At 35.1% G+C, this 12,173-nt stretch overlaps 1 protein-coding gene across 1 annotated transcript; it reads right to left on the minus strand.

Annotated features, from left to right (window-relative positions):
- Positions 1–873: 873 nt before the first annotated feature.
- LOC126631112 (probable glucan 1,3-beta-glucosidase A) lies at positions 874–4,586 on the minus strand. Its single transcript, XM_050301265.1, has 8 exons — positions 4,245–4,586; positions 4,015–4,134; positions 3,733–3,930; positions 3,491–3,649; positions 3,078–3,247; positions 2,576–2,731; positions 1,371–1,723; positions 874–1,248 (listed from the first exon to the last, which is right to left on the minus strand). The coding sequence occupies exons 1-8, from the start codon at positions 4,461–4,463 to the stop codon at positions 1,064–1,066; spliced, it is 1,560 nt and encodes a 519-aa protein (XP_050157222.1). The 5' UTR covers positions 4,464–4,586; the 3' UTR covers positions 874–1,063.
- Positions 4,587–12,173: the final 7,587 nt, after the last annotated feature.

Here is a 12,173-nt window from a genome sequence, read left to right on the forward strand (position 1 = left end):
CCTCTCTTCGTGATTTTTTTTTCTTCTTCTCCAGACTTATTTATATATGTTCGTCCATTTTTGTAGAGAACGGAAACTAATGCTGATACAATTGACTCTTCCTTTTACTCATATGGGGGGAATTTATTGAAAAATGCTCACAATGTTTGGAATCTTATAACTCACAACACTAAAGGTCTATCCAGCAGCTCTTCAGACGCCGTGATGAAGAGTAACAAAATAGATGTCAATTGCAGATTATTCCATTACAATGATTAACTTCCTAAGGCAAAAACCCTCGTTGTAAGTAACAGTTTTGCATGTTTTTTAAGAAAGTTGAGGTTCTACCATAAAATTAATTGATAATATGGGGAGTAGCCTAGTTACTTATAAGTAAATGCAATACCCATTCTTTTTCCAATATAAGATTGATACTCTCAACACGCCTTCTCATGTGGGATAAATTTTCAAGTTTAACACGTGGATAACACAAATGGGGTGATGTTGAGCATGTGTGGTGTTGGGCTTCACATGTAGGACATCATGCTCTGGTACCATAGACAAAGTTGATGTTTCACCATAAAACTAATGAGCAATATGAGAAGTAGCCCTATTACTTATAAATACATACAATGTCATTTCTTTTCTCGATGTGTTTGATATTCTCAAGAATTTGTTAATACAAACGGTATTCTATACTAATTAATATACACTAAGGAGAGAGGGTAGGATTTGAATCTGGAACGCAGTGAGTTAAAGAGAAAAACCCTTACCACTAGACCAATCCACCACTTGCAACATGTTTGTATGTTAGATCACTTTGAAACCTGCTTGTGAAAATGGGTTTTTTAGACTCCTTGCAAAAGTTGGATACATGATGGAAAGTGAGTGGAATTCTGGCCAAGTTGGATACATTAGTTATAAAAATGCCCTTATTGCTGTCATATTACAGAATTAATAGACGTCTCATATTAAATCGAAACAATTTGGACGTCATCAGAAAAGGGACCCAATTGAACTAAGATTACAGTATATAGATTGTGATGACTAAAGAGAAATGTTTATGCGTATTGATGTCACCAATCTAAGTAAGTTTTATATAACCATTCTTTATCATCCACTCAAGACTCCAGTGGTTATTGACGTTCTTAAGAGTCCAATAAGCCCACCCAAATGTTGCTCTCCCCCAAACTTCTAATTGAGCATTGGCAAATCTTTGGTAATCCGCCTTTGTTGCCTCTTTAACATTCCACTCAGCCACCCATTCACCTACAAATAATTAACGAATGGTATTTAGGTCGAGAGTAATGATTTCACACTCCCGAATTTTTTTATGTAAAGAAATCTGAACTTTTATATGTCAGAAACAAAACGGGGAGTTGATCGCGTACCAACAAAAGTGAGAGGGCCGTTCGATGTGGTGACATAATTCAATTGCTGGGACCGATTGGTGTAGATGAAGTCTATGTTTTGTTGGACAGTCATGTTGTCGAAGGTGCTCACAAAGAGGTTATAGTAATGGACATCGATCACAGAACGCTTGAAGTCCTTGGCAAGGGGGAAAAGCTCCCTGGGCTCCATTGGTCCTAGCCTGTTTGACAACACCACGTATGCTGTGGAGGAGTGCTTTCGAACTGCAGCATAACCAGCCTTGTAGAACTTGGTCACGTTCTGTAGGGACGCTCCTGGTGAGAAAGGCTCGTTGATGAGCTCAACTGCATATAGGTTTGGGCTCTTAGCATACCTACAATAGTACACCACCACCAAATTTAGGGATTTAAAATTTTAATGAATGGAACATAGAATTTTTGGGCTCCTAACATACCTAAGCACGTGCCATCAAATTTGGATTTAACAATTAAGAAGAACCCTAGAATTAAGAGGGTGATGTTTTGAGTAATTTCTCTGGCAAGATTTAAGTTGCTATTCAAGTAGTTATATTTCTAGACTGTAAATTCGAGTTATACATTTAAGCAAGAATTAACTTGATTAGTGCTCACAGGACAACATATACCCCGATAATCCGGCAAGAGCAGCTTTTTCATGATACGTGGAGTACTGATTACTGATTGTACAGTAATCCGGCAAAACTATTACTGATTGTACAGAAAATGGTCATTAATTAAGAACACTGGTTGACTTCTTAGTTCTTGCATGTAAAAAGTCATTTTCTTTGTGACGGCATGTTATTATTATTATATTGTACAAGCGTTATAAAAATATTTATTACCATTATCATCATCTAACGATCATGTCTAAAAATATTTATTTGATTTGGAGAATATTTTAGTAATCCTCATTATGTTATGAGCTATCAATTTTTTCGACACATATGGCTTGCTATACAGTTTCCATATCGAATGAAATTTTCTTTAAGGATGATCTTTAGATGATGATAATGATAATGAACGATTCTGATTCTAATGTCATATCGTCATGTAAAGATAAAATGACTTCTTACATGTAAGGAGTCAAGTGTTACTCTTAATAATTAAGATTGTACAAATAATTTGATTCTACCACTTAATTTTCCAATTAAAGTAGGAGTGGCTTATGATGTCTCTTTTTTTGGCTTCAAGTGTACATATTTATTTACCTGGAGGTTAAGAAATCAATGACATGAACAGTCTGTTGTATGTTCTCATCTGTTTGTCCCCATTCCTGAGAGCCATCTCTGGAAGCACTGTGTTCAAAACCATTTTGAGAGCCTGGTGCTGCATGGAGATCAATTATTACCTTTAATCCATATTTCCTGCCAAAATACAAATATGTATGTATTATAAAAAGATTTCTTAAAAACAAAACTAATAAAGTCAGCTATAGTTTTAGTTTATGATTTTTCTCAAACTTTGGAAGTGGTTCATATAGTGGTACTGGTCCCAAAAAATGTTATATATCAACATGCTTAAGTTGGATTTTGGGTTGGATCTAAAAACTCAACCACCACCTAGTTTTTGTTTTATTGCAATTGCCCTCGACTTATTCAGCTAAAAAGGCCTAGGACCACACATTTATTTTTAACTCGTTTCTAAAAGTGAAAGTAGTGGAGGCAAATGTGTTAACGTATAAGATGCAGAATAATAAAAGTGAATACATACTGTGCCCACAAGAAGGCTTTGTCTAGTGCATGTAATGAACCTCCAACATAAGGGTGTGGAGGAGTGGGATCACTTGCAATCCACCAACCAACTGGTATTCTCACAGCGTTTAACCCATTTGTTGATATGAAGTGGAAGTCATCCTCAACTATGAATGTATTCCAATGTTCCTGATGAATACCACATTTCAAGCAATGTATCTTGTCAGATATATGTGAATTATATCCATTAAACATGCACCACTAGTAAGGTAACATGTTTCTTGCCAAATTATCTTTCCGTTGCCAGACTGTGAATCTTGACCACTGATTATGTTAATTCTTAAATATGTGACTGAGATTTACAGTTTGACAAAATAAACAGGTCTAACAACAGAGGTCTTGCTAAAGTTTTGTGATGTTAAAATCTCTTACCCACATAACTTGTGGAGCCTTTTTTGGACCATAACCATTGGTTACTTGAAACTCTCCTTCCAATTTTCCAGAAAAGGTTATCACAAAAACAGATGGATCATTGTTTCCCCATTCAGTACTCCTCGCATAATCAGCTGTCACCAGCACCTCTGATCTTGCCTGCAGCACATATACAGATTCACAATCAAACCATCACAATTTATCTCACAAATTAAAACAAGAATAGGAACATTAATCATCACCTGCAAGAAGAATCCATTCGGTGCTTTGATTCGAACCCGGCGCAAATCATCAGGTTTTCTTATGATTTCAAACGTCTCCAAACTACCCGGTGTTTTCGAAACAGCTACCACCTGAGTTCCATTGCCATTGACATCAAGCCCCACAAAATCTTTGTTGAAGACCCTGAAATTAAACGTGGTTTCGTTGATCCTCCACAACTGCAACAAATTAAGAAGCACCATGTAAATGTTAGTGAAAACAATCTACATTATTATATATCGATAAATGCAAATCAAATTTACTTTAAATGTTTCCCAGCCTGAAGCTGACGTTCTGTTTGCAACTATGATGCTTCCTCCTCCCAACTCAGCCGCAAGATATTTCCCAGTTGTGACAGATTTAAACTGAAGTCCAGTTCCATCCTACGACGGTATAAAATGAAAAATATGTAACTAAAGTTGAAAAGCTAAAATATATCATATGAAAGATATGAATTAAATTACCAACATATGAATGAAGTAAATTATATTACCAAGAAATCCTTGTTGGGAATGCCATCGAAAAGAGAAGGTTTAATCCAGCCTTCTGTAACCAGCCACCCTCCAAGATTAACTGCTTTCACTCGACCGGAATTCTGAGGCATTCTCCCAAAAGAAATGGACAGCATACAAAAAAGGAGCCCTATGCCTAGAAGCCATGCCCTTGAGTTGAAAGACATTCGTTTATGCTTTGCTTTGTATTGTTGTTGCATCCATGCTGTCCAGATTTATATAAAGAAAAGATTGGGGAGTCGGGAATGGATAGGCAGAGGGAGCCAATGCCAAGAAGCCTTGACCAACATGTGGAGTTAGAAAATTCTTCTTTTATATGATTGGTGCAACTCAAGAATCTTAGGAAGTATTTGATACATTTAATCTTGTAAAAGGTGCTATATCCAATGCCGCATTTTGGATTATTCAACGGTATTGCAGAATTCAACGATGCATTATATTTTACACAGCTATCAAATTAGACTTCATCCAACTTTTCACAATTTAGAAAGTCTTCTATATCGGTGCCTCAACACATATTTCTAGAAAGTCAGCGCCGGAGTTTCCCATAAATTTTAATGTCAGCTCGTATACAAGTTGTATGTAGGATTCGTGCTTCTATTAGATGCATTTACTCTAAACTTCTTCTAGTTTTAGAGGAGTTTGCAGTTATACTTTCGAACATTTTGAATTTAATTCTCATAGCACTATCATTAAAGATTGAATTCTAAAACTTCAACCTAAACCACTTTTTCCATAAGGTAGCACATCAACTTTTTTTTTTCAATAACAGTTCAAGTGCCTATGTGACCTTAAAAAAAACTTTTAAACAATTTGTACCAATTCCTACTTTGTTATGTCATATATTTAAGGGAACTTTAACGAAAAGCTCCCGGTACTGTTCACTTTAACGAAAAACCACATTTTTACACTAAAAAGTCAATCCTATACTATTCACTTTACCCTTTATTTTGTCCTTATCATTAAAACTCAAAATTTTCAAGCCATTTTCATTAATTTTCCTTATATTTAATAGTTCGAAAACAATAGCATTACTTTTTACTGGAATGCAAATGATATTCTACACTAATTTTACATATTCTAAGAGTAGGAAAAAGAGTTTGAATCTGAGACGAAATGAATTGAAAAGAAAGACTCAAACCACCAAAACAAATTGAACGCACTAAGGACTATCCACCATCTGTGCTTTTATTGAATAATTTATTGAACACATCCTTCCTATTGGAAACACCCCCTACTTGCTTTAAGTTAATGAATTACCTTAAAACACTCATCTAACCTACCCAAAGTACCTCACATTCAGATCTTCTACAACAAAAACACAAATTTGTCGATTTTTTAAATATTAAAAAAAACACACACACGAACTCATCTTAACTAAGAACAATTTTGATACCCTCTAAATAGAGGGTGTGAGTAGGTTCGAAAGCTTGAAGGAAAATCATTTATGGGAGTAAAGTCTCACGTTGGAGACACGGGTGGTGTATTTTACAAAACCGAATAATTTTAAGAAACTTTTATGTTAAGCGCAAATTTTCGCATTAAAGAAGAGTCCAAGATGTCACTTAGTATTATGGTCGAATGTTATTTCTCTTCACTTATAAGTGAGAGGTCTTCGATTCATTTATCACCATAGATGAATTTGAACCACATTATTACTAACTCATTGTAAAGCTAACCCCACCCCCTCCCTTTTAATGAAGATAATATCGTTTATCCAAACAAAATAAAAAATAAAAAAAAGCCCAAGATATAATAACTAACAATGTAAACATGTCAAACAAATGTGAGCAGCTGAGGAGAGTTATCGTAGAGAAGATAGAGAGGAGAAAGTGGTGAGAATTTTTAAACTTTTTAAATAAATGAATTTTGTAGTTTGATGTAAATATCCATGATAATCAAGGATACATAGGTACCATCCTATAGAACAAATCATGTTGATCTTCTCTGTAACTTTATAAGCTTCAAGTTATTAAGGGCAAAATTGAACAAACAAAAACCTGTATGAGATTTTAAAAAAAAAAAAAATTGACAAAGGCTTTCTCTTGAATCTTGATTCATATTTCACAGTATATAGATACATAGATATCATTCACTAAGCTCTTTTTGTTAACCTCACAAAGATTCCATACCTTTTCCAGTTGGATTAAGAAGCTTCCAACCAAATCATATGATTCCAACCTTTTTCAAGCAAAGCATCGATGGAAGATTTTAAGTTTAGGATATTCACATATATTCTAGGGTATTTTATATGGATTTTGTAGAGTTTTTTAAAGCCCTGTTTAGTATTGTTTTTTTCTTTTTATTACCAAAAGTTGTTTTACTTTAAGGTTAAGCAATAAAACATTATTGATAAAAAAAACTAAATTATTCTGCTTATTTTAAAAGCAATAGCCTCTTAACAGTAACTTTTATAAGCAGTAAATAGGTTGCTTTTTGAAACTGTTTTCATCAAAAACTGAGTTGAGCCTTTAATGAATATTTTCAATTCTTGTAGCACCCTCATTAGTTTGTGAAAAATGACACTATTTATCCTTCTACAGATTGTTTTTCCCTTTGTAGAACAAAGTGATCACCACTACTTACAACTAAAAACACTAACATTACATCACCAACGCCATTACTAGCATCATTGTTTTCACCAACACCAATACCAATATCGTTACCACCACAACCACAACCACCACCGTTACCACCATTGTTACTCCTACACCCCAACCACCACACAACATTATTGGCAATACCAACATACCATCAGTCCATCACCCTCACGACGTCGCCGCCACAGTCGTCCCCACCCCAACACCACCCCCCCCCCCAAAAAAAACTTTTACCATTATATATAATTATATCACTTATACATTAAAATTCATCAAATGCTTTACATTGTTTTCCATACTCATGACACTTTAAAAATATAGTTTATTAAACGATCATCTAGTAGTAAGAAACTCAACAAAATTTCACCAACTTTTAATTATATACTTTTGTAGAGTACTATGGAATTAGGTCTCTACAATTAATTAAGCCAGGCCCCTTATTTAAAGTCACAAGGCTTCATGAAAATAAAAAGACAGAAACACCTCTAAAACAAGAAAGATCTACAACTGGCCTAAAATAAATCATTACTAGTTCAATGCACTAGTAGAAAAAGAAAAAAAAAAGTTTTGTGACAAAACTTTAGACGACGAAGAAAATTTGTCACTCAAGTAATTTTTGCGGCTGACAAAAATTATGTTTCGTCGTACAAAATGTCTATGTCAAAAAAAAAATCAAAACTTTTGCGTGACGAGAAAATTCATCTTGCAAGATCTGAAAAAAAAATTACGGTAAAATGAGGCAAAGAACTTTATTGCGCGGCGAATAGTTTCATCGCATTGGAAATAGTGGGTGATGAAAGTCTTTCAGACTCCGTCACTCGAAACCCCAAAAAGCTAGATGGAACAATAATTGCAGAAATTTTGCAGGCGACGAAGATGGGCTTGGGGAGACGAAGCATTTCAACGCGCAAAGATTCCATAATAAATTCCAAAACTTTCCCAAATTCCAATAAGTTGCTTCATCCAACTCCAAGTTTTGGATAGGCTTTGTTCCTTCGTTAATCTGTGTCTTCTGCAATCGATCCCACCAAAAAGCGAGATTTCCCTTTAATTAAACGGTAAGTAGCTATCTTGACCATTTTCTCTTCCGGTATTATTATTTCATCAAAGAATTGCTCCACAACTACGTGAGATTTTTCAGTGTGACCATCACACGAGGTGGTACACCACGTGTCCTTATAAAAATAATGGGTTATGTGTGTTAAAAGGTTAATAACTTAAAAATTAAAATTTTCCACGATTTGCATAAAAACATGTGGTATATCATATATGTTCTCGTTACAACTACCAATCGTGAAAGTCTTCTATGCATTCACTTCCCTGAAAACGAAGAATCTTTCCAACATTAATTTGACGTGATAGGCCTTGAGAAATTCCCACAATGCTTCCCTTATTAGTAAAAATTGGTTTGCTCATATGGTCAATTAAATCATCATCTTTTGTAGCCTTTGCATACAAATTTATTGAAGTTTCAAACAACCAGCATCGTTTGTATAATATTTTTGTCTCCCATTGTCGTTTGCCGTGAAGCGAGGCAAATCCTTGCTCTAAATGACAACCATACTTTGGTACCACTTGACGTAGCGGAAATAGAGAAAAGGATTGACGAGTGTTATAAATTGAAATTCATCAATATTTTGGGCTCCACCATAAAATGGAGTAACTCCTGACCTTGATTGATAATAATATAACATCTCCTTGTATACCTTTGTGTCGGCATCAAACCTTAATCCTACTTCGACTTGGAAATTGAATTTATAAAGGAAACGTAAAAGAAAATCCTAATTAACTAGGCAAAAGGTAACCAAATTCTTATGGGACAAGGAAAGATGAAATTTTCCAAAATCTATTGATGAATCGATTTTATATTATATATTTTACCCATTGTTCTAAAAATCTCCACTTAGTGTCGTCAAGGCGTTAAGCGGTTGGCCACCGTTCCGATTAATGTCTAGACGTTTGAAAATTAAGAAAGGGTGCCTAGACCTGTTTAGGCACCCGTCCAGACCCGCCTAGGCACCTGCCTAGGTTGCGACTCACTTAAACAAAAAAAAAAACAGATAACTTTCATTTTGCATTTTATTTTTTCAATAAATTGTAAGAGACTTGTTGAATACTTAAATGAACTCACATTATATGTGTATTCTCCATATTTTCATTATGTTCCAATACTTCATAATATATATGTCATTTTATTTTGTAGTTTATGATGAAATTATATATATCTTAAGTATAAACATACACTTATTTACACAAAATATAATATATTTACTTAAATCCGCCTAGTTTGCCTAAGCGCCTAGGCGCTAGGCCCCAGCCCACCGCCTAACTAGCGCCTAGCGTCTTTTAGAACCTTTATTTTACCATATTTTTAGTATTCTTTGGTAATTATATTTTCAATGTAGGACATGTGACATCCTCTTATGTAAAAAGTGATCACACAGACGAATTTTGGAGTGATTCCAATTGGAGGATGTTTATGAGTCTTTCAACTTGTTCGTGTCAAAGTTTCAGATTTTCTACCAAACGGTTATTTTATAGCAATGAAATAAAGGAGCAGCACACAGTGCTGTTGTCACATCCCGCCCCGGGGTCCACCACATCCCGGGCCCGCTCCACTACCATAGCACAATATTGTCCGCTTTGGACCCCGACTACGCCCTCACGGTTTTGTTTCTGGGAACTCACACGAAAACTTCCCAGTGGGTCACCCATCATGGGATTGCTCTCGCAGGAACTTGCTTAACTTCGGAGTTCTGATGGAACCCGAAGCTAGTGAGCTCCCAAAAAGTCTCGTGCTAGGTAGAGATGAGAATATACATATAAGGCTTACATGATCCACTCCCTTGGGCGATGTGGGATGTTACAGCTGTGAAAATGGTATTTTGAGTTTATTTGGGCTTTTTGGCATCCCAAAAGGTGTCTTTTGACAACGGGCCTTCTGGAAATATGTTCGAAACATCTCAAGGTTTTAAAAAGAGTCATCTTGGGTCTGTTTTGGAGTTGTTTTGAGTCCATAAACTTAGGAGTCTTTGTGGCCGGGCAAATTTCCCAAAGTTGGAATAGAAATGTATTTCCTAGTTATTTTATTCTATTATGTTTCCTAGTTTCTTTTAAGTTATTTTGTTTCCTAGTTTTATTCTAAGACTTTTTCTAGGAAGGATTTTAACTTGTAGTAGTATAAATAAGGCTATTTTAGCCATCAGGGTTCTAAACGCACAATTTGGAAAATTCAGCTTAGAGAGCTTTTGACAATTCAAGTTAACTTACAAGGTCTTTTCAATCATTTTCTTCTTAATAATATTTTGCTTTTTAATATACTGTTGTGCGTAACTAATTCCTTTTGCTAGGGCGAGGCCACAAGTCTTAGCATGAATATGTAGGTTTTTATTTAATTGCTTATGATATTATGTATGCGTATTTTGAATTATTAATCATTGTATTTAAACTGTCTTTATATCTTAATACTTTGCAACCATTAGGATGTTTAGATAAGTAATCAGATGCAATTTCTATTGGAATGTCACCCTGAAATTGAGGAATGCTTCTTGTGGTTAATAATTCTAAGTTCACTTAGGATGAATGTCACGTCTTAAGGGTTGCATGGCTTTTGAAAGAGATTTCACAAAGCGTAATGAGTCATGCACACATTTGATCTAAATGCCACATACAGATTGCATGTTTGATATACGTTCTAGCTTGAATGCCACATGTAGAAAATGCATTCAGAAAACATAACCTTCAAAGTGGAATATATGTTCTAGCGTAATGAGTCATGCATATATAATTCATAAGTAATTAGTAAAACTACGTAGGATTGTTAAGGTAACGGCAGAATCCTAGTGCCTTTTTATCATTGTTTTCTAAAACCGGTTTCTTTCAAATTGGATTTCTTTAAAATTGTTTTCTTGTTGATTTTCTTTAATAATTTTAATTAAATTCGTTTTTATTATTTTAAGTCACAAAATCAACCTTTTCCAAACTTTGTTTTCAAATAATTAATTAAGATTTGATTTTTACATAAATTATTCATTCAATCTCCGTGGAGAACAATCTTACTAGAGCCGACTATACTACATTTACCTTGTACTCCTGCAAATATTTTCAAGTGTTTTTATCCCTACCTTACAGGTGGTGAAAATCTTATCACCTGTTCAAGCAACCTAAAAATTCAAACGATATGCGTTTTCATATTGTATCACAAAATACTTGATAGTTGAACTTGGGTTTACTTTCTTACGTTGTCTCTTGCCAATTGTCCACCATTGTCCTTTCTTTGATTTTAGGCATTTTAATCGAGTTCTGCATCTGAATCTTTATTCGATGTCCATATAGACTTTGTTATGAAATCTCAATGTGACCCCGAAAAAAGAATTCCAAAATGTACTTGGAGGTCTTAGCCATTGCATCCACGGAGCCGATAGCATCATCAACAAGTTAAACAAATTGCTAGAACAAGAGATTCAAAATATGGGAAGAGGCAATTTTATGAAGTTACGAACAGATGTTACAATACTGACGAAAAGTAAGACAGCCTCTTAGTTTTCGGGGTCAGCAGGGAAAACGTAAGAACAAGGATCCTCTGTATATCCTTCTGAAACTTTACTGTTACTTCAACATGTGACGGAATGAGATAGGTTTTCTTGAAGCAAGAGTTTAATCCGGCCCGTTGGATTTTGAGCAAGTGTTCTCTGTTTGATTGAGTGCCCCTATGTCTTTTGCCTTAGCATCCTTTGTATTGGGAATGAATTGAGGAATTGGTAAGCAATTCAATTTTATTTTTTTATTTTTTATTTTGGGTCAAATTGTAGAGAACATTTTTAAAACGAAGTTCATAACCACAGATTCCAACGTATACAGCTGACAACTCTAGGAAGGACCAGCATATAGAAAGAAGACCCACTTATGCAATTGGAGCATGCGTAAAGGTTTTTCCCTGCAGCAAATACAAAAAACATAAAGGGATTACAACCCAATAAAAATCCTCCACATGGGCACAAACAATAGAGTCCCCGAGGTGGCTAACCCTTGAAGCATGAGTGAAAGATGACCCGCCGCAGTTTCCCAGAAACTAGTAGTAGCCGACACTTCCACCACGATTTCCACTTGCACTCAGAATGAATTGCATGTATCACCGCCACTTCCACCACCATTGACACCACCATCACCACCACTAGCAGTGTTGAAAACTAGTCTCTCTCATTTATATGTTTATATACGAGTAATTTTTCTCTTCTTACACAGCTCTATTTAATCTTGATTTTTGTTTCTACTTAATTACCCAAGGGCAAGATAGTAAAAAACATGGTC

The sequence above is a fragment of the Malus sylvestris genome, chromosome 8, assembly GCF_916048215.2.
Source record: "Malus sylvestris chromosome 8, drMalSylv7.2, whole genome shotgun sequence".
NCBI classification, from domain to species: domain Eukaryota; kingdom Viridiplantae; phylum Streptophyta; class Magnoliopsida; order Rosales; family Rosaceae; genus Malus; species Malus sylvestris.

Coding starts and splice junctions, on each gene's coding strand:
- LOC126631112 (XM_050301265.1), bottom strand. CDS start 4,463: ATGCAACAACAATACAAAGCAAAGCATAAACGAATGTCTTTCAACTCA. Junction 3,650..3,732: donor CGAATGGATTCTTCTTGCAG/GTGATGATTAAT, acceptor TATGTGCTGCAG/GCAAGATCAGAGGTGCTGGT. Junction 3,248..3,490: donor AGGCTCCACAAGTTATGTGG/GTAAGAGATTTT, acceptor GGTATTCATCAG/GAACATTGGAATACATTCAT.